This window comes from Eumetopias jubatus, unplaced genomic scaffold, assembly GCF_037043125.1.
Source record: "Eumetopias jubatus isolate StellerSeaLion01/CBP00866 unplaced genomic scaffold, mEumJub1_p1.0 scaffold_2, whole genome shotgun sequence".
Lineage (NCBI taxonomy): Eukaryota > Metazoa > Chordata > Mammalia > Carnivora > Otariidae > Eumetopias > Eumetopias jubatus.
In genome coordinates, this window is record NW_028274808.1 from 52740078 (window position 1) to 52759978 (window position 19901).

A 19901-nucleotide genomic window follows, 5' to 3' on the forward strand; every position below is an offset into this window, starting at 1 on the left:
TCTGGTCTGTCTGTTCCACACCGTGTTTGGTGAGTACTGACATGTATCACGTACTGCTAGGAATTGCTCATTAGAGCTCACAACTTCATGAGAGAGACAGCCATATTGTCTCCTGGCACCTAAGACCAAGTGTCCAAAACCAAACTCTTGTCTTCTCATCTGACCTGCTTCCCCAGGGAACCCATTCTTAACAGCAGCACACATTAGAGACCTCAGTATTCTCCTTGATTCCTTATCTAGCCCCATCATATCCATACAATGACCAAATCCACTTGAGCTCTGAATCTTCCTCTCCATCAGCCCCACCCTCTTCACAATGTCACTGCTGTCTCAGAGTTCTGTGGTTCACACAGAGAGGGTAAATGCCAGGAGATGGGAGAATTGGTATAATAACCACCCTGGAGAGGCCTGGGTTGGAGGAGGCACTCCATTATTTCTGGAGTCTGTTGACCTGTTTCTTTTTCATCCCTTTGCAGTTAAAGTAAACAAGGTGCTTGGGAGAGGAAGTCTGTGGACTATAATCTTTAAAGAGGGACTGAGAATCTTTGATGATTTCCCTATATATAAATTTAATAACTAGGTTGGCAAAGCAAATTTTACTTTAGAACAGCTCTTCTCAAAGTTTGATCTGGGGAATCCTGGGCTTCCCTGAGACATTTTGTAGGGTCCATGAGGTCAAACTATTTTAAAAATAAGACTAAGATGTCATTTGCCTTTTTCATTCTTTCTCTTATAAGTGTACAGTGGCTTTTTCCAGGGTCTCCGTGACTTGGGATGAACTTTTCTTCTGATGGTTAATGAAATGTGTGCTCGTGTATTCTAGCAGCTTGTGTTTCTAGAACCTTCTAAGGGTAAGCTTGGAGTATAAATATGGGTTTTCAGAGATGAATTCAATTCTTAGTACTTCTATTGCACACTTACTAGCTATCTTTAGTTATACCTGTTATTTCTGTGACTTCGTTTCCTTTTATAAGTCATCACTTTGAAATCCCTAAGTTTTCCTTGTGCCTATATGGAAAAAACAACAACAAAAAGTAAGTTATACTTCGTAGTCTTGATTAGAAAACTTTTCTAAATTTTTAAATGATATAAAATTATTCTAAAATGAAAGGATATTTATATATTTTTATATTTAAGGATAGATTGTTGGCTAAACGGGGATACTAGAAAACTTGATTCATCTACTCAGAGCTATACCATCCATGTCTATAAATGCTGAAAAAAATGAAATGATCTATCGAAGTTCCCTCAATAATGGAAGGGAGGAATTTACTCCAGAGAAGTGGACAGAACTAAATAAAACCTAAAAATGTGACAGATTTCATCAGTTTTACAGTGGCTAGAAATTTACATTATGTGTCTTATGCTGTAGAACCTTTTTGAATAATATTACGGTGCCAGTAGCATTCTGAGATGAACCATTCAGAGTCCTCTAAAGAAAAATGAATTGAATGACTTAAATGTAGATATAATGAGCTCTTAAAAAGCCAAAAATTGTTTGTTACAGCTTTCCAAACTAGCAATGAAAAAGCTATTGAAGCATCTAGCAGGATAGGTTATCAAATTGCAGTGGCTGGAGAAACACAGTAAAACCTTGTTTGGATGAAAAAGCATTGAAAGAAATCCTAGCACTGTCACTTTCTAATAATAGAGAAAGTTGTCAAATTAAAGATTTAACTGCAAACATAAAGACTAAGTATCTTTTTTTTTTTAAGATTTCATTTATTTGTGAGAGAGAGAGAGAGTATGCAGCAGGTAGAGGGAGAAGCAGACTCCCCGCTGAGCAAGGTGCCTGATGTAGGACTCGATTCCAGGACCCTGGGATCATGACCTGAGCTGAAGGCAGATGCTTAACCAACTGAGCCATCCAGGCGTCCCTGAGTTAGTATCTTAACAGAAGAGTATTCTGCCTTACAAATGGAAGAATTTGCATTCATGGCTGGATTTGTCATTTTGTTTGTATTCATCTGGTATCAGCACCAAACCAACCATCAGAGAGTATCTTTTTGGTGAATGCTTGGCAGCAAACGCAAGTAGTGCAAAGTATTTGGTGTAGGATAGCTTTTTTGAAAATTTTGCCAGACTTACTTAAAAATGCCTTTTATATGACAGTAAAAATGTTAAGTTTTATTAAATCTTGACCCTTGAGGACCTATCTTTTTAGTATGCCATGTATTAAAGGGATGCACTTGTTCTGTGTTGAGGTGTGATGGCTCTCCTGAGGTAAAGCACTTGTATGATTGAATGGTGAGCTGAACTGGCCACTTTTTTTTTTTTTCATAAAAAATCATTTTTGCTTCAAGGAATGACTGAAAAACTAGGGTTATTTATACTTGGATGATTGGAATACATTTTCTAAAAAATTGAACCAAGTGAGTTTGTCATTTCAAGGAAAGAACAAATGGCATTGTTGCCAATTAACTTGTCCCTGCCACTGTGAGTTTGATAGCTTCTTAGTATTTAGAAACTTCCCGAAGAGATCAGTATGACCTTTTGATATTCTCTAGTGAGGTGTGTTAACATCTGGAAGCCCTACATAACTTGCTGAACCAACATTTTCCAAAAGACCAGTGCATGAAGTTACAAAATCATTCAGGGGTAAAAGATCCATTCAAAGCACTAGATAGACCAGTGGCTTTTAAGGTACAGAATCCAAAAGGTTCACTGATGATGGCTTCAGATTCTACCTTGCAACTAACCTTTAAGAAACTACCATGTGGGGCGCTTGGGTGGCTCAATCAGTTAAGCATCTGCCTTTGGCTCAGGTCATGGTCCCAGGGTCCTGGGACTGAGTGCTGCATTGAGCTCCCTGCTCAGCAGGGAGTCTGCTTTTTTCTACCCCGCCCCTGAGCGTGATATCTCTCTCTCTCAAAAAAAAAAAAAAAAAAAAACCCTACCACGTGTTGAGTTTTGGATAGTGAAGATGAGTATCCAGAATTACCGGAAAAGACTTTTTTTAAATTTTTTTAAAGATTTTGTTTATTTATTTAACAGCAAGAGAGACAGCGGGAGAGGGAACACAAGCAGGGGGAGTGGGAGAGGGAGAAGCAAGCTTCCCATGGAGCAGGGAGCCTGATGTGGAGCTCAATCCCAGGACCCTGGGACCATGACCTGAGCCGAAGGCAGACGCTTAACCAACTGAGCCACCCAGGCGCCCCTGAAAAGACTTTTAAAATACTGCTCCCTTTCCCCACTATTTCACTGAGTCTGGATTTTTTCTACATTCTTCAATTTAAGTAACAGATTGGGTACAACACAGATGTGAGAATCCAGCTGTTTGCCTTTAAGGCAGACAACAAAGATGTACAAACAGCACTCTTCTCATTTTTTAAAAAATAGTTCTTTTCATAAAAATATGTTTATTGGCTTTAAATGAATTAATATATTAAACATTTCTCAGTTTTGCTTTCTAACACAACAAACGTTCGACGTAAACCACATACAAAGAAGCTCTTTGTAGTCCTCAATATTTAAGAATGGGAAGGAGTCCTGGGACCAGAAGACTTGAGAACTGCTGCCTTAAGACCATTCCATTGAACTTGGTGGTAGCAAAGTGATAATCTTGACTTGGAAAAGCTATTTGCTACAGATGGTTGGCAGTTCTTTTGTTGTTGTTTTTAATGTCCATGCCTTGTTAATCAGAGCAATCCTATGATGAGGACAGTAGTGCTGCTTGGTAGTGAAGAGCTGCTTCACTCACTGACCTGGGTGTATAGTGAGAGAGTGAGCATCAAATGTTAGTTATTAATAGTAGTGAAATAAGAAGAACCAACTCAATTAAGAATTGTCCACATTGTTGACCTAAAATGCTTTATATTCATTTAAGAATGTGAGTCTCGGGGTGCCTGGGTGGCTCAGGCAGTTGAGTGTGAGACTCTTGATTTTGGCTCAGGTCACAATCTCAGGTCGTGGGATCCAGCCCCTCATCCGTCTCTGCTCAGAGTATGGAGCCTGCTTGGGATTCTCTCTCTCCCTCTTCCCCCTCACCACTCTCTCTCTAAAACAAAACCAAAACAAGCAATGGGAACTGTAACGAGGTCTCTCTGGACAGAACCTCACAGAAGCAGGGTTACGGACACGATCAATGGAGTGAATGCTGATGGTCACTGCCCAGTTGACGGCCCGGAATTTCTGACAACGATGGCAAGAGAAATGAAAGGCACAGTGAGGAGGAAATTGGAGAGCAGTCCGTGTGTTTGATAAAGAGGCAACAGCTGTATGAGTGCAGGGCTTCACCGTGTGATGACAAACCTGGGAGAGAAGTGAGCAGATGCTGAGGTTGAAATGGACAGGGAAGAAGATATTTATGGTAATGGGCATGTGAACTATGAAGAGTTTGTACTCACGATGACAGCGATGTGCAGACATTGTACAGAATGTGTTCAATTTCTTGTACCAAATTATGTATCTGCCTCTTCCTTATAACTTATCTGTAAAAGGTTTCCCCCTGCTGTCCAAAAACACGCACATATGGTGATTAGGACCTCATTCCTCCCTGTTTTCTTCCCTTACTGTCATTGTCCTGAAAACTTCCTTGAGAAAATCGATCCAGTCACATTGTGCACGTGGCTTCCTCTGGATAAATCTAAGACCTTCTGCACACCTCGACATAGATGGAGTTGGTCAAATGAGGGAAGATCTGGGTTGTGCCTTTTTTTTTTTTTAAGCAGTTTTTGTTAGGAAGCGTCAGCTTGTAGAAGCTGGAGCCATAACTCTTATGTGGAGTATGGACAGTCAGCAATATGTAGTTCAGAGTTGCACTATTGCAAAATGGGTGTATGATCCACATACTCACACATTATTTTTTTTGTACTGCTGGTTCTGTACTAGAAACATTTTCTTTTATTGTTACTTGCTTTTTAAACTGTGTTTAGCCATTTAAAGAAAATTTGCTTATGGCACAATTGTCCTCAGATCCATTCCAAGTTATGCATGTTTTCCAATAAAAAATTACAATTTATTCTATCCCCCCACCCCACCCCCAAAAGAGTCAGAATTCTTACCTGGTCTTGGGTGACAACAATGACTAAAAGGATGATTTCTCCAAAGGTCTTCTGAGGGACACTTGGGCCTTTCCTATAATGTGGTCCAGAGTGGGGGCCCCTGGTCCAGTCCTGATCCCCCATAGCAAGCCAGAGATGGTCCAGCAGAAGGCTCTCTTCTGCTTGTTTGGCAAAGTTAGCTGGGATGAAGGGTCCCAAGGGCTTTGAAGGGCTGTGTATTAGTGTTCTATCCTCAAGGCATGGAGTTGAATGTGGGAGCAGGCTAAGTTCAGATCTTAAAGGGTCTCATCTGTAGTTGACAAACATAAGATGATTAGATCTGGTGAGCTCGTTGGAAGGGGGTCAATCCCCAGAGTCGGCTCTGAAGGTTCACCTGCCATCTCTGTTGGAAATTTTTTTTTAAGATTTTATTTATTTATTTGACAGAGAGAGACACAGCGAGAGAGGGAACACAAGCAGAGGAAGTGGGAGAGGGAGAAGCAGGCTTCCCGCATAGCAGGGAGCCCGGTGCGGGGCTCGATCCCAGGACCCTGGGATGATGACCCTAGCCGAAGGCAGATACCGAGCGACTGAGCCACCCAGGCGCCCCACTCTGTTGGAAATCTTACTGTGGAAGCCACAGGGCCGTGTGCAGAGTGCAGGAGGCCTGACTTTAGAGCAGGGGAAGCTGCAGAGCTTGATGTGTGGCTCTGATTTACTCTTGGGACACGCTTGCTGGGGGGTGAGGGTGGGGTGAAAGGCCTGCATGTACCTCCAGTCACAAGCCTTGTGTGATTGGACCGTCTTGACCTCTTAAGGCCAGAACTGATTTCATGGTCAGTAAGTAATAAAACTGGTGAGGAAGAGGAGGAAGACTAAAATGTTTGTGATCTGGAGGGAAAGGAGAACCAGTTGATCCTTTCGAAAGGAGAGGGCAGTAAAACAAAGTAGTCACAGCTTACCGAATATCACTGAGGGCCTTTTTATCTTAACCATCTGCTTTTCTGGTCTGCTTCATTCTAAGGATAACGACTGAGTACACAAGATTTACAGGGCACTAGGTTATTTAATCTGGGATCCGTGTGTGCCTTGCGATGGTGCGTGGACAGACGGCTAGCAGCTGTGAGGATTTGAAGGCTTCGCTAGGAAGCACTGACTTGATGTTTCCAGCTCTATGCATGGTCCCCTCCACCGTGATCATTAGATGTAGTCAATGTCAGCATTGTGTGGTGTCAGTTCTAAATCTCTGCCCGGCTTTTGTCTGCCTGCCGGATTTGATCCCCTTTTCACAGAGCCCAGCTCGCGGTAGGCTCTTGACGGGCTTCCTGTTGGCCCACTCAGCAGTCTCCTTAGTTCAGTTTGGGAGTCCAGTTCTCTTTTTGCCTGTGAGCTGACGATCTTAGCGAGTTTGTGTTTGGAGGTGTCAGGAGCATAAAAGGTTGTGTAATGAACTCTGCTCCTTTTTTATGGCAGGGTACTTGCGGAGAAATGCCGGTTGCTAGGCTGCTGTGGCAGGTTGCGGGCCAGATGCTGGGGAGCCCAGCCTGTAGCTGCTGGATAGCTACCCCGCCACTCCGGTTTCTGGGCACCTCCCCTCGGCAGATTCCAGCAGACGCCAGCTTCCACTCTGCCCTTTTCTCTGAAACAGACCAGCCACGCGTCCTAATTACAGGTTGGGTTTTTGTTTTTGTTTTTGTTTTCTTTTTCTTTTTCCACATTTGCAACTTGATTCTTCATCGTCGTCGTCTTTTTTTTTTTTTTCTATGCTGTTTCTGGATGGTTTTGGAACGGCTACCATGCCACCAGCAAACATATATTCAGAAATGACCTTTTCCACGATTGGCTTCCTCCAGAATATGGCAAGCCTGAAATCCTCATTGTGTCACTGTTGCCAGTGCTTTGTTTGCATGTTGTAATTTTTTATTGTCTGAAGGTTGGATATAGGAAACAGGGCGGGGTGGGGGTTGTGAAGGAAGCTGCCGAGGAGCTGCAATCGCCTGGAGGTGAGGACTTATGGGAGCGATTGTGCAGGGACTAGGGCAGTGCATCAGTTCCATCTTTTCTTGGCCGAACTCCTCAACCCAAACTGCACATCATCCATGCCCAGCAGCTGTTGCACGTTTGTGTGTGGGAGACAGAGGAGATACGTCAGGGCCTGCCCGAGGAACCTGTCCCCACCGTCTTAGAATGTCGTTGATCTCAGTGTCCCCAGACTTGCCCCCTGTGCTCCTTACCTCCTGTCCACCCAGCCCCTGAGGCCGTACCCTCCTCGCTCTGAGCCTCTCCGGGCACTCCAAGTCCTTCCAGCCAACCCAAGCCCACCTCTGATGTGATGGACACACTTTATTTCCTTCTTCCCACCAGATTGTCTTCCCCTTGGCTTCTTATGTGCCTCGCAGTGTGTGTGTGTGTGTGTGTGTGTGTTTCTTTGACTGCCTCCTCGTCTCTGACTGGAAATGGACTTGAGGTGGAGTCATTTCCCCTCGCACCGTTCCTCCCTGGTTCACCCCACTTGTCTGGTGGTGGTTTACTCCCTCCTGCCTCCACCAACAGAGCATCTTCTAGGACCCAGTGGTAGTGTCAGTGGGCCCCGGTTCTAGTCCCATGGTAACAAGCACTTACAGGAAATCCCACTTTCTGGATCTCCCACCTCATTTACTTCTCCCAGATGAAACTGGCAGTTGCATTCCCCCAGCTGTACTCACAGCCCCCAGCTTACCCACTTGAATCAGTGGCATTTTTAAAAAATTTACTTATTTGTCAGAGCGAGATCATGCAAGCAGGGGGAGGGACAGACGGAGAGGGAGAAGCAGACTCCCCGCTGAGCCGGAAGCCCCGGCCTTGATCCCAGGACCCCAGAATCATCACCTGAGCCAAAGGCAGACACTTAACCGAATGAGCCACCTGGACGTCCCTCTTCTCAGCGGCATTTTTAAGCCTCTAAATTAGGAATCTCTAATCCTCGTTTTTAATTTTCTTCATGGCTCCTTGTTGATTCAGTTGTCTGCCCTTTTCTCAGCTGACTTCCTGGTTTGTCCCCTCTTTCCCCTCTCGCACCCCAGCCCAGTTTTAATGGGTAATGGGCTTCTGGATAATCCTACCAGAGGCTAGTCTCAGACTGTTCTATTTGGCTTTGACTGTTCCGGCACCTGTTGCATTCAAGCTTCAGAGCCCATCAAATAATGAGGGCAGGTCTGAGAGGGAATTCCTGGCTCAAGGAGCTAGGAGGTTCTCCAACTTTCTTGTGATTTTTCCTCCTCCTGCACCCTTGCTTCCTGTCAGCCACTGCATGCTAGAAAGAGTTTTGTCTCTGCAGCTAATGTTACCTGCATTGATCTCTGTCCTAGCTTGGAGGACGTAACTTAGTTCTTTCAGGTCAGACTGGGGCTTTCCCTCATTAGCTAAGATTGCTATTATATATGTCTTATTCTGCTACTATGTTCTGGGAATAATTGAATTGGTTAGATTTGGATTAAAGTTCTACTTTTTTCTTCATCTAGGGGGTCTTGGCCAGCTTGGAGTGGGGCTTGCTAACCTTTTGAGGTAAGAGCCCAAAAAGCTGAAATTGAAAATCTGAGTTCTTCAGTATGTGTGGTTTGTCTTTGGCAACATGTAATCATTTTATTTTGCTCTTAATATCATAGACTTATAGCAGGTCCATGGGTCATCATCTCCCACACTGGTCCTTTGCCCTATTTAAAAGAGCATTTTCATTGGACCAGTTATATCCTAGATGTACCAACTCACGTGTTTTGATTTTCCCTTCAGGAAACGATTTGGGAAGGACAATGTGATTTTGTCTGACATAAGGAAACCCCCTGATCACATCTTCCACAGCGGTAAGAGATCAAGATGCCTTGCTTTTGTTTTACCTTTGATTTTCAAAATGCAGTTAGAGAGGCGGCTCATGCAGTCAGTGTGTGCAACAGCTCATAACCAGGCTTATGATGAAAAGAAAGGCATTATTGAGGCCCAGCTGTGCGATTTTTTAAAAATGTCCTATTTTGGGGTGCCGGATTTCAGCTCAGGTCACGATCTCAGGGTTGTGAGATTGAGCCCCGCGTCTGGCTCCATCCTGGGTGTGGAGCCCACTTGGGATTCTCTCTCTCCCTCTCCTTCTATACCCCACACCCCCATTCACTCTCTCTCAAAAAAAATCTCCTATTTTGTCCCTCATAATTCTGTGAAATGTCTACAGTAATGCTGCTGGTTGTTCAAGAGTTATAAGAACAGGAGAACTCTCTGAACTTGAAGTAAAGTTTGGGAATGATATCTTTGGATGTTATTTGGGATAGGATTTTTGGAATAAAAACTTTGATTCCTGCCTTTCTGAGTTTTTAGTTAACTTCTTCGCTCAGAGGGAAAAGAAAAATCAAGTCCTATTAATGAGGAAAAGGAACTTTAAAAATTTGAAGAAATTAATCCTATTTCAACATAGACTTGCTTTTTTAAAAAAAGAAAAGATTTATTTATTTTAGTGAGAGGGAGAGAGAGAGAATCCCAACAGAGTCAGACTGCTAAATGCGGAGCCCGACACGGGGCTCGATCTCATGACCCTGAGATCACGACCTGAGGTGAAATCAAGAGTCAGGTGCTTAACCAACGGAGCCATCCTGGCACCCCAACATAGACTTGCTCTTAAACTGCTGTGCACACACACACACACACTTCAAACTCCCCAAGTTTTCTCCTACCTTAGAAACATGTTTATAACATCTTCTGGTCCATCCTGGTCCCATGTCAGCCTTTGGCTTACCGGTACTTTGCTGTAAGTGGGGGAAGTTGCCCCTGAAACAGACTGACTCTCCCTAGGTCATGCCTGTGGTTCTTCTATACCAAGCTGTATGTTCTTTTAAAAATCCACCTCTAGGGATGCCTGCGTAGGTTAGTCAGTTGGGCATCTGCCTTCGGGTCAGGTCATGATCCCAGAGTGCTGGGATCAAGTCCCGCATCGTGCTTCTCCCTCTCCCTCTCCCTGCCGCTTCCCCTGCTTGTGCTCACTTGCACTCTCTCTTCTCTCTCTCTCTCTGACAAATAAATAAATAAAATCTTAAAAATAAAAATCCACCTCTATATCCTTTTTAAAATACTTAACTTTTCAGCAGAGTGAAATCACCGTGTGCATGTAGGGGTGGTATTAACAGCGCCAACTCTGGAGCCAGCTGCCTGGTTGTGACCCCCGTTCTCCAACTTTCTCTCCAATCCTGGCTTCTCTGTGCCTGTTTCCTTCCTGGTAAAATATATCTCCCTCAAAGTCTGTAGGAGAGCTAAATATACAGAAAGCCCTTAGGACAATGCCTGGCAAGTGTAAGTCCTTTATAAGCGCTAGCTATTATTACCTGGGGGGTGGTTTGGGTTTGTTCATAAGCAAAATGCTACATAAGGTCCAAGTGGTTTAGTCACCAAGTTGATCCTAATGGAATTCACGAGTCAACAGAGGTGGGGGAGAAGGTCCACTTAGCTTTTTAAACCCCAAACTTGCAAAAAGAAAAAAAAAAAACCAAACTTGCACATTTGTGGTTTTGCTGTGTTCCTCATAGGCCCGTTTATTTATTCCGACATTCTGGATTACAAAAATCTTCGGGAGATCGTGGTAAACAACCGCATCACCTGGTTGTTTCATTATAGCGCTTTGCTCAGTGCGGTTGGGGAAGCAAACGTATCCTTGGCCAGAGCCGTAAATATCACCGGTAAGTTTCTGGGTCTTGCCCAAAACGGTTGATTTGCCAGTTTTTCCAATTCTTCGGTAGGACATTTTTCAGACAGTGGTTATGTCCGTTTGTTTCAGGATTACATAACATCCTAGATGTTGCAACAGAGCACAATTTGCGATTGTTTGTGCCTAGCACAATCGGAGCTTTTGGACCTACTTCTCCCCGGAATCCAACTCCCGATCTCTGTGTTCAGAGGCCCAGGACCATCTACGGGGTGTCCAAGGTCCACGCCGAGCTCATGGGAGAAGTAAGCCTTGCTTGGCAAGATGACTCAGCGTTGCCTTTTCTATTCTTTCTGCCTCGTACACTTGCTGATTCATCCTTGGAGAGGACATTTCTCTCCACCCCCAGCCCAGCCCCCAGAAGTGCTCCCAGGCTGATTGTGTTTGCTAAGTGGCAGATACGGATAGCTCCGGATAGCTCCGGAAGAACTCCTTAGCCCTTGGCCTTGTGATAACACGCAGCCCTTCCCAGAGGCCCCTCGATGACATTCTCTTCTTCATTTGCTGCTTGTCTTACGGGTTCTGCTCCATGCTGTCAGGCTTCCACTATTGGCAGTAATGGGAGGTGATTTTCAAACTTTGTGTTTATGGAGAACGTCAAATGACTTTTGGTTCTATTTTTTTAAATACTCTTTGTCTTTAAAACTCTATGCTAAGGGGCGCCTAGGTGGCTCAGTCAGTTAAACATCTGCTTTTGGATCAGGTCATGATCCCAGGGTCCTGGGATTGAGTCCCACATCAGGATCCCTGCTCAGCAGGGAGTTGGCTTCTCCCTCTGCCCCTCCCCCTGCTCATGCTCTCTCTCCCTCTCATTTTCTCTCTCTCTCTCTCAAATAAATAAAGTAAAAAATCTTAAAAAAAATAAACAACTCTACAGCAAATGTGAGTTGGTGTCTGCTCCTTTACCTGACATATCAGGCATTGCCCTCCTCCTGTGCGGTCCTCCCCAGGGCTCTGTGCAATGCCACACTGCAGGAACACGCTTCTGGAGGATTGTGAGCTCCTGGAGGATTGCTTGGGGTCTTCCAAAGAAAGGTTGGAAACCAGCACAGGCTAATTTATTATTGACCGTGTTGGTATGTCACCGGAGTGATTTTTTGAAGATAAAAACTTAAGGGCTATTTATTAAAGTGAGTGGCTCTTAGAAATTCTACAGTCTCGTTTCCTTTAGGAATATTTTAATAGAACTGCATGGAAAGATACTCCTCTCTGCCCTCCCCCCACCCCCAAAAAGAGCTGTTCTTTGCATTGCTCTGTCCAGTTTAAAGGATGTGTTTTAAAGTCATTTTTCTCTTTCATGTAGTATTATCATCACCGGTACGGGTTAGATTTCCGGTGCTTGAGATATCCTGGAATCATTTCAGCAGACTCACAGCCTGGAGGAGGAACAACTGGTAAGTGCTGTTCTCTGTCTCTGCCCTACGGAAGACGGGCTTGCTCAGTGCCCTGAAGAGTGGCAAGGGACCAGCAGTCTATTCAGCTGTGTACTGACCCAAGTTTTGGCACCCCCTCTGGCAAGTGCATCTGAGAAGCTCATGGAATCCCATTGGCTTGAACTTGTGAAGGGCAGCTCATGCTGGTGTTGCAAATCCAGGTCGGGACTGGCCATCCTCAGTGCTGGAATCAGAGAATATTCAAGAACAAGTTTGTCATCCGCAATGTAGGAAGACACCAAATGGGAAATAGCCTCTTTCTTTGAATCCAGCCTTTGTTTCTTAATGCAGAGAGCTTTGTGAAAATGGACTATATGTATGCATTGCATGTTTTTAAGGGAGCATGAGTGGTGATGGTGGTGGTGGTATTATTATTAATTTGGACTCAAGCATGCATTATATTCAATAACTCCCATATTAGAAATCCTTCCCGTATGAGGGGTCCTGAGATACAATATAAAAGCTAAGTCTTGACAATCTGAGAGATATTAAATTTTTTTAAATTTTATTTATTTACTTATTATTTATTAGAGCACAAGCAGGGGGAGCGGCAGGCAGAGGGAGAAGCAGGCTCTCCTGAGCAAGGAACCCGATGCAGGGCTCGATCCCAGGACCCTGGGATCATGACCTGAGCCAAAGGTAGACACGCTTAACTGACTGAGCCACCCAGGCACCCCCAAATCTGAGGGATTTTAAAGGAGATTTTTGTTTGGGTTACTTTTTAAAAAGCTTTTTGCCTTAATACAAGGCCTCTTCAAGTATTCACTCGGAATCCCTCAGGATCCTTCGTTTTTTTCAAGGGGTCCAAGAGGTCAAAACTCTTTCCATATCAGGATTAAGATATTACTTGCTTTCTTTTCACTCTCCTTACGAATGCACTGTGGAGTTTTCCAGAGGCCGTGTGATGTGTGGCAGTGCAGTGGGCTGAACACACCAGCACACAGGAGACTCCAGCTGTCTGCTACTAAGCCAGGCAGACAAGAGATGGTCAAAACGTAAAACACGCCGTTCTTCTCACTAAATGTTCCTTGGCTTGAAAAATACGTTCTTCATATACAATATCATACACATGACTGTGTGATGGGTTTATTATGATCATTTTAAGATGTAGTAGTATTTTTTTAAATGCTCTGTTAATTTCTGGTCTAGTAGATATTGATGTAACCCACACTCCTAAGACCTCCTTGGAGGTCCTCGGTGGTGGTGAGGAGCATAAAGAGGTTTGGAGCCTAAGGCGTTTGAGAACCACTACCCTAACACAAGAGGCTCATTCATCATTTTGTTATAAGATGACCCACAGACAGGATTCTCTTTCAGACTATGCGGTCCAGATCTTCCACAACGCCCTGAAGAATGGCAAATTTGAGTGCAACCTGAAACCCAGCACGAGGCTCCCAATGATGTATATTGATGACTGTCTCAGGGCCACCCTGGAAGTCATGGAGGCCCTGCCAGAGTCCCTCTCCATGAGGACCTACAACATCAATGCCATGAGCTTCACCCCTGAGGACCTGGCCCAGGAGGTTCTCAAGCATGTACCAGAATTCCAGATCACGTACAACGTGGATTCTGTTAGACAGGCCATAGGTGGGTACATCATTGCAAACCCCCCTCAAAACCCAAGTGAAGCTCCAGTCTATACTGTGAGTTCCATGAGGACACAAAGCATGGCGGATAAGGAGGGTCTGGACACATTCTGGAGAAAGAGTTGTTGAGCCAACAGATGCTGCAGTTTGGGGCACTGATATCTAAAGGGGGTGGAGGGACGCCTGGGTGGCTCAGTCGTTAGGCATCTGCCTTGGGCTCAGGTCATGATCCCAGGGTCCTGGGATCGAGCCCCACGTCGGGCTCCCTGCTCCGCGGAGGCCTGCTTCTCCCTCTCCCACTCCCCCTGCTTGTGTTCCCTCTCTTGCTGTGTCTCTGTCAAGTAAATAAATAAAATCTTAAAAAGAAAAAGATAAACAAATGCTTTTAAAAAAAATAAAGGGGGTGGAATTGTTCTATTCCAAATAAATAGCTTGTCAGCATTTTACTGTTTTATCGTTGAAACATAAAACCAGCCAACAGCGTAAGAAAACGTCCCTGGGTTTTCTGATGCCACTGTGGCCTTGAGTACTGTCGGAGTAGAAGAGTCCTGCCCTACAACTCTGTGGGATATTTTAATAGTGCGTCACAATTCCCAGGGCCTGACCATGGATGTGTAATAGAATCTTCTAATCTAGGAGGGTGGCTACGTGTGCACATAATGGCCACTCCGGTCTGCTCAGAGGAGGAATTTCAGAGAGTGAATTTCTTTTGTGGTATCTTGGATGATAGACCTGTATATAAAGTGTTCTGGACCTTTTTGCAAATCTAGAGCCTGAGTAACTTAAGCTTCTATTCCGTGTCTTTTCCTAGCGGATAGTTGGCCAATGAACTTTGATGACAGCAATGCTCGGAAGGACTGGGGGTGGAAACACAACTTTGATCTTCCAGAGTTGGTGACGACGATGTTGAACTTCCATGGTTCTGATACTAGAGTTGCCCAGGCTAACTGAGGGAATCGGAAGGGAGAGCTCATGTGTCCTGGACCACTGTCAAGGGAAAAGCGTAACGACCCTGAGGAACCTCAATTATCTGGAATGGAAGGATGAATTGGATGAAATTTTGGCAGCTCATACTGAACTGCCAGGTTGGAGAATCATGTTGGCTTTTGCATTTTCAAAATGCTGTAGGTTTGGTGGTAGGACTTCTAAACCTTTGCTGTTTGCCTAAACTTGCCCAAACACACATATCACAGAATGAAGACTTCAGTCAGAAAAGTTGCCATTTCCTTAATTCAGATGAATTAACCATTTTGGGGAAGGTGGACGTATGTGTTGTTTGTTGTGAATTAAATTTAATTTAAATATCACTCGTAAGACTCCATATTCTCTTGCCTAGAGACCAAAGATTACATTTTAAAGACTATCAAAGATTATCTCCTAATTTAAACACTATCCCATCAGGACATAAATGTTTGCTATATAATCTTCAAGAAATCTTAACACTCCCTCAAAAATTATCACCTCTAATTTACTTTTCTGTAAAAAGATGTATCTGTAGGAAATGAAGAATATCAAAGATGATATAACTAGTAATGGGGAGCACCTCCAATTTTGATTAACTTCCTGAGTATTGATTATCAGGATTGTAATTCTCTTACCTGGCCATGTCAGTCTCCCGGTGTAAATATACAGGTGTCTGGGCTCCTCCCTTTCAGGTTGACTCAACAAATGGGGATGAGAATCTCCAAGTGCCACCTGGTTATTCTGTTCCTCCTACGGCCCACAGGACCAGATCCACACAGTTTTCTAAAGAGAACTTTTCTTGTGACAGCCTTTTTTTTATATACTCTTAGATTGAGCTTTCAGGAGAGCTGCTCTAAACCCTTCTGGAGCAATTCCTATATAAATATATATGGATTTACTTTCTTCTAGCCACCTCCGGATACCTGTGAAATCACCAGAGAGTAGAACTGCTCACGGGCATATTGGACAAAGCTGTCATGGACTAAAGGGCATTTCTATTACATGCTTAATGACAGGGTTCTGTATTTGGAATTTTTAACTGCAGGGTAGAAACGCTAACTTTTTTGGAGGCATAACTGGATTTAAAATCTATTTAACTTTTGGGGCACCTGGGTGGCTCAGTCGGTTAAGAGTCCAAGTCTTAATTTCAGGATTGTTATAAGTTCAAACCCCACATCGGGCTCCATGCTGGGTGTGGTGCCTAAGTTAAAAAAAATAATATTGAACTTTTAACTGGAGAACTTCTAAATTATTGAATGATTTAATTGTTTTTTTTTTTCCTACTTAATGAAGCATACATTTGTGTATGTTATTTTCTAAAACCAAACAGTAATGAGGTTTTTGGGGTTTTTTTTACAACTTCACTGAGATTTATTTCACATACTGTTCACTCAGTTTTGTTTGTTTTAGGTTTTTTTTTCCCCAGTTTTATTGAGAAATCATTGATGGACATCACTGCAAAAGTTCAAGGTGTATTGCATGATGGTTGTGAAATGATAGGCACAGTAGGTTTAGCTAATATCCCTCATTTCCTAGAGATACAATAAAAAGAAAAGAAAGAAAAAAAGAATAAAGGAAAAAATATGTTCTCTTTGTGATGAGAGCTCTTAAGATTTACTCACCTAACAGTTGTCCTGTAGATCATCCAGCAGTGGTAACTAGTCATCATGCTGGACATCACGTCCCTAGTACTTATGTATCTTATCACTGGAAGTTTGTACCTTTTGACCACTTTCCTCCAATACCTCCTTTCCCCATCCTCCACCTCCTCAAAGAAATTCTGACTGATCTCTTTTCTATGAGGTTGGGCTTTCTGTTTTTTTTTTCCCCCTCATGTCAGTGAAATCAGACAGTATTTGTCTCTCTTGGTCTGACTTATTTCACTTAGCATAATGCCTTCAAGGTCCATCCATGTTGTTGCAAATGGTAGGATTCTTCATCTTTTCGTGGCTTAGTAATATTCCATTGTGAATATATACCATAACTTTATTCATTTGTCCTTTAGTGGACACTTAAATTGTTTCCATGTCTTGCCTCTTATAAATAATGCTGTGAACACGGGGGTGCAAATGTCTTTTCAAGTTAGTGTTTTTGGTTTTCTTGAATACACTCCCAGAAGTGGAATTGCCGGATCATAGGGTAGTTGCATTTTTAATTTTGTGAGGATCCTCCATACTGTTTTCCACAGTGGCTGTACCAGTTTACTATCTCGCCAACAGTGTACGAGGGCTCTGTACCCTCCACACCCTTGCCAGCATTTATTCTCTCTTGTCTTTCTTTTTAAAGAGGCATCTATTTATTTTAGAGTGAGAGACAGTGCACAAACTGGTGGGGGGTGCAGAGGGGAAGTGGACTCCCCGCTGAGCATGGAGCCTGATGTGGGGCTCCATCTCACAGCCCTGAGATCATGACCTGAGCTGAAACCAAGAGTCAAGTTGCTTAACTGACAGTCATCCCCTCTCTTGTCTTTTTGATGATGGCCATTCTAACAGGTATGAGGTAATACTTCATTGTGGGTTTAATTTGCATTTCCCTAATGATTAGTGATTGAGCATCTTTTCTAGTATGTATTGGCCATCTATAGGTCTTTGGAGAGTTGTCTGCTTAGGTCTTCTGCCCATTTTTGATTTGGGTTATTTAGTTTTTTGCTATTGAGTTGTATGAGTTCCTTATATATTTTTTTAGACATTAACCCCTCATCAGATGTGTGGTTTGCAAATATTTTTTCCCAGCCTGTAGGTTGTCTTTTCACTTTGTTGATGATTTCTTTTGCTGTACAGAAGCTTTTAGTTTGATGTTTTTTATCTTGTTGCTTGAGCTTGATGTGTCATATCAAAGAAAAAATCATTATCAAGATACAAGTCAAGGCTCTTCAGTTGGGAGGGGCCATGAGCAATCCTCAGACTTGGCCTTGAACTAATCCCCCTGCCTGTGTGTAGCATAGGAACTCTCCCTGACTGGCACTGACTTTGCTCTGAGGGCAATGAGCTCTGTCCACCTGCCTCTCGCTTCAGTGGCCACACAGCTTCCAGAAGTTGTGGCCAGCTCTTCTGGTCCGATAGGACTGCAAGACACTCTCCACAGTGGGTGGGGCTGTGATTCAATTCCTTGCCCAGGTCTGGGCAAGCCAGGCTCTAAGGCTGGCAAAATTTCTTGTTTGAGGATCTAGATCAGGCAGATCTATACCCTGGCAAGGTCCTTAGAGAGCATCCTCAACTTGGGTCTGCAGGTGAGTAGTGCCGCTGCTTGAGATTACTAATTGGGTACTACAGGTATGCACTCGGGCTGCCAAGATCTGTGTGGTGTGCCCGTGTGTTACCCCTTCAGCGTTCTGTCACAAACAGATTCCCAGTGGCTGAGCCCTGCAGATTCCCCTGCAATCCCTGTGGTGCAGGATCAGAGCAGAGGTTCCTGCGACGTGACCCACAGTGGTCGTCGCCCTTCGGTTCTCTTCCTGCTGCAAGAATTGGAGGCTCAGGAGAGGCCTCTCCGTGTGGTGCTGCACTGGCCTAGGGGAGCGACAGCACATGCAACGTGTTGCTGTTCCTCTTACCTTCTAACGCAGCGTGTCTTGGTCTCTATGGCGTGGGGTAGAGGGGAGGTGTGCTTCAGCCTCACCCCTGTGTTCTAGGGTTCTCTCTATGACGTCTTGTTCTAGAATCGTTGTTAGTCATTGTAATGAGGGAGAGCAAAGTCAGGAAGAACCTATGTTGGCATCTTGGTGACCTCATCCATTTAAGTTTCTAGTTAAGTGATTTTTTTTTTCAGTATGTTCGCAGAGTTGTGCAACCGTCACTGTAATTGTAGGCCGTTTCAACATCCCACAAAGAAATGGTCTGTAAGCCCTCTCCACCTTGGGCAAAAACTAATTTACTCTCTTAATTTAGCATAAAATTTTTTAAAGTTCATGCCATAGCATGTATCACTACATTCCTTTCATCGCTAATATACCACATTTTGTTTCCATCAGTTGGGAGACATTTAGCTTGTTTGCACTTTTTAGTTATTTGGAGCTCATTTATTGTTCACAGTTCGAAAAACAATTCTTAAGCTCTCTTCATTTATTCCCCATTATCGTAAAGGAACAGACATTAACTCTTTCCATGAGAAGGGAAGAAGCAACTGACCTGACTGGCCCTCTGGCCCTTAGACCTTAGTCTTTCAGTGTTTCGACCAGATTCCTTGGATGACCTCATCACTAGGGCCCTTTGGAGGGATTTATTCAAGAAAATGCCTTCCTTAATAAATCTTTCTAAAGCTATACACCCATCTCCAGGAGAAACCTGAAAGAAGTGTAAAAGAACAATGAATACTTCAAAATATATGAATTCTTATTCACTGGCATTTTTGCACTTCAATTAGGACTAAAATTAAGAGTTGCCCTTTCACTTACACACTCAATATTTGGGGCACATCTTGGGGTCCCAGGAGATGACTCAATGTCGTGCTATAAAAAGCTTTCCTTTCTGTTGGGAGAAGAGGTTTTTTTTATGGTTAATTTGGAAATGATCTCAATAGTTGCTTAGAAGACAAAAGTGGGGGTTTAACAATAAAAATAGGTTTTAATTTTAAATGAGAAAAGACTATAAAGGTTGACTTTGCTCAGATGTCTTACATCTTAAAGATTTCCACAGACTACTGATGTGGCTGCCATCGGGAAAACTGTTCAAAATTGAGAAACAGGCTCTGGGCAAATGAATATTATTGCACTGTTTTGGATATTTCCTGTAAAAGGGGTTGGATGCTAATATTATTTTTTAACTCATGTAGGCCAGGTTTGCCAATTTGTTACTGTATTTCATGGCAAGGGCATGAGTCGTCAAAAGGCCTTTTAAATCTTTTCACTTAAAAATATTAAGGATTCAGGGGAGCCTGGGTGTCTCAGGTGGCTAAGGGTCTGCCTTTAGTTCAAGTCATGATCTCAGGGTCCTGGGATCGAGTCCTGAGTCCGGCTCCCTACTCAGTAGGGAGTCAGCTTCTCCCTCTCCTTCTGCCCATCCCCGCTGCTCATGCTCTCTTTCTCTTCTCTCAAGTGAATGAATAAAATCTTTTAAAAATAAAATTAAGAATTCAGGGACACCTGGGTGGCTCAGTTGGTTAAGTGTCTGCCTTTGGCTCAGGTCATGATCCCAGGGTCCTGTGATCGAGCCCCACGTCAAGCTCCCTGCTCAGAGGGAAGCCTGCTTCTCCCTCTCCCTCTGGTGCTCCCCCCCACTCATGC

At 43.7% G+C, this 19901-nt stretch overlaps 1 protein-coding gene across 1 annotated transcript; it reads left to right on the forward strand.

Moving 5' to 3' along the window:
* The first annotated feature begins 6458 nt into the window (after positions 1 to 6458).
* On the forward strand, positions 6459 to 14993 carry LOC114217511 (L-threonine 3-dehydrogenase, mitochondrial). The gene is made up of 8 exons (XM_028114380.2): positions 6459 to 6654; positions 8483 to 8525; positions 8751 to 8821; positions 10523 to 10672; positions 10771 to 10943; positions 12002 to 12092; positions 13449 to 13718; positions 14529 to 14993. The coding sequence occupies exons 1-8, from the start codon at positions 6471 to 6473 to the stop codon at positions 14666 to 14668; spliced, it is 1122 nt and encodes a 373-aa protein (XP_027970181.1). The 5' UTR covers positions 6459 to 6470; the 3' UTR covers positions 14669 to 14993.
* Positions 14994 to 19901: the final 4908 nt, after the last annotated feature.

What these genes read in the sequence shown, in the direction of transcription:
- LOC114217511 (XM_028114380.2), top strand. Translation starts at nt 6,471, where the DNA reads ATGCCGGTTGCTAGGCTGCTGTGGCAGGTTGCGGGCCAGATGCTGGGG. An exon ending in CAGAGCCGTAAATATCACCG is followed by an intron (nt 10,673 to 10,770) that starts GTAAGTTTCTGG and finishes CGTTTGTTTCAG; the next exon opens with GATTACATAACATCCTAGAT. An exon ending in GCCTGGAGGAGGAACAACTG is followed by an intron (nt 12,093 to 13,448) that starts GTAAGTGCTGTT and finishes ATTCTCTTTCAG; the next exon opens with ACTATGCGGTCCAGATCTTC.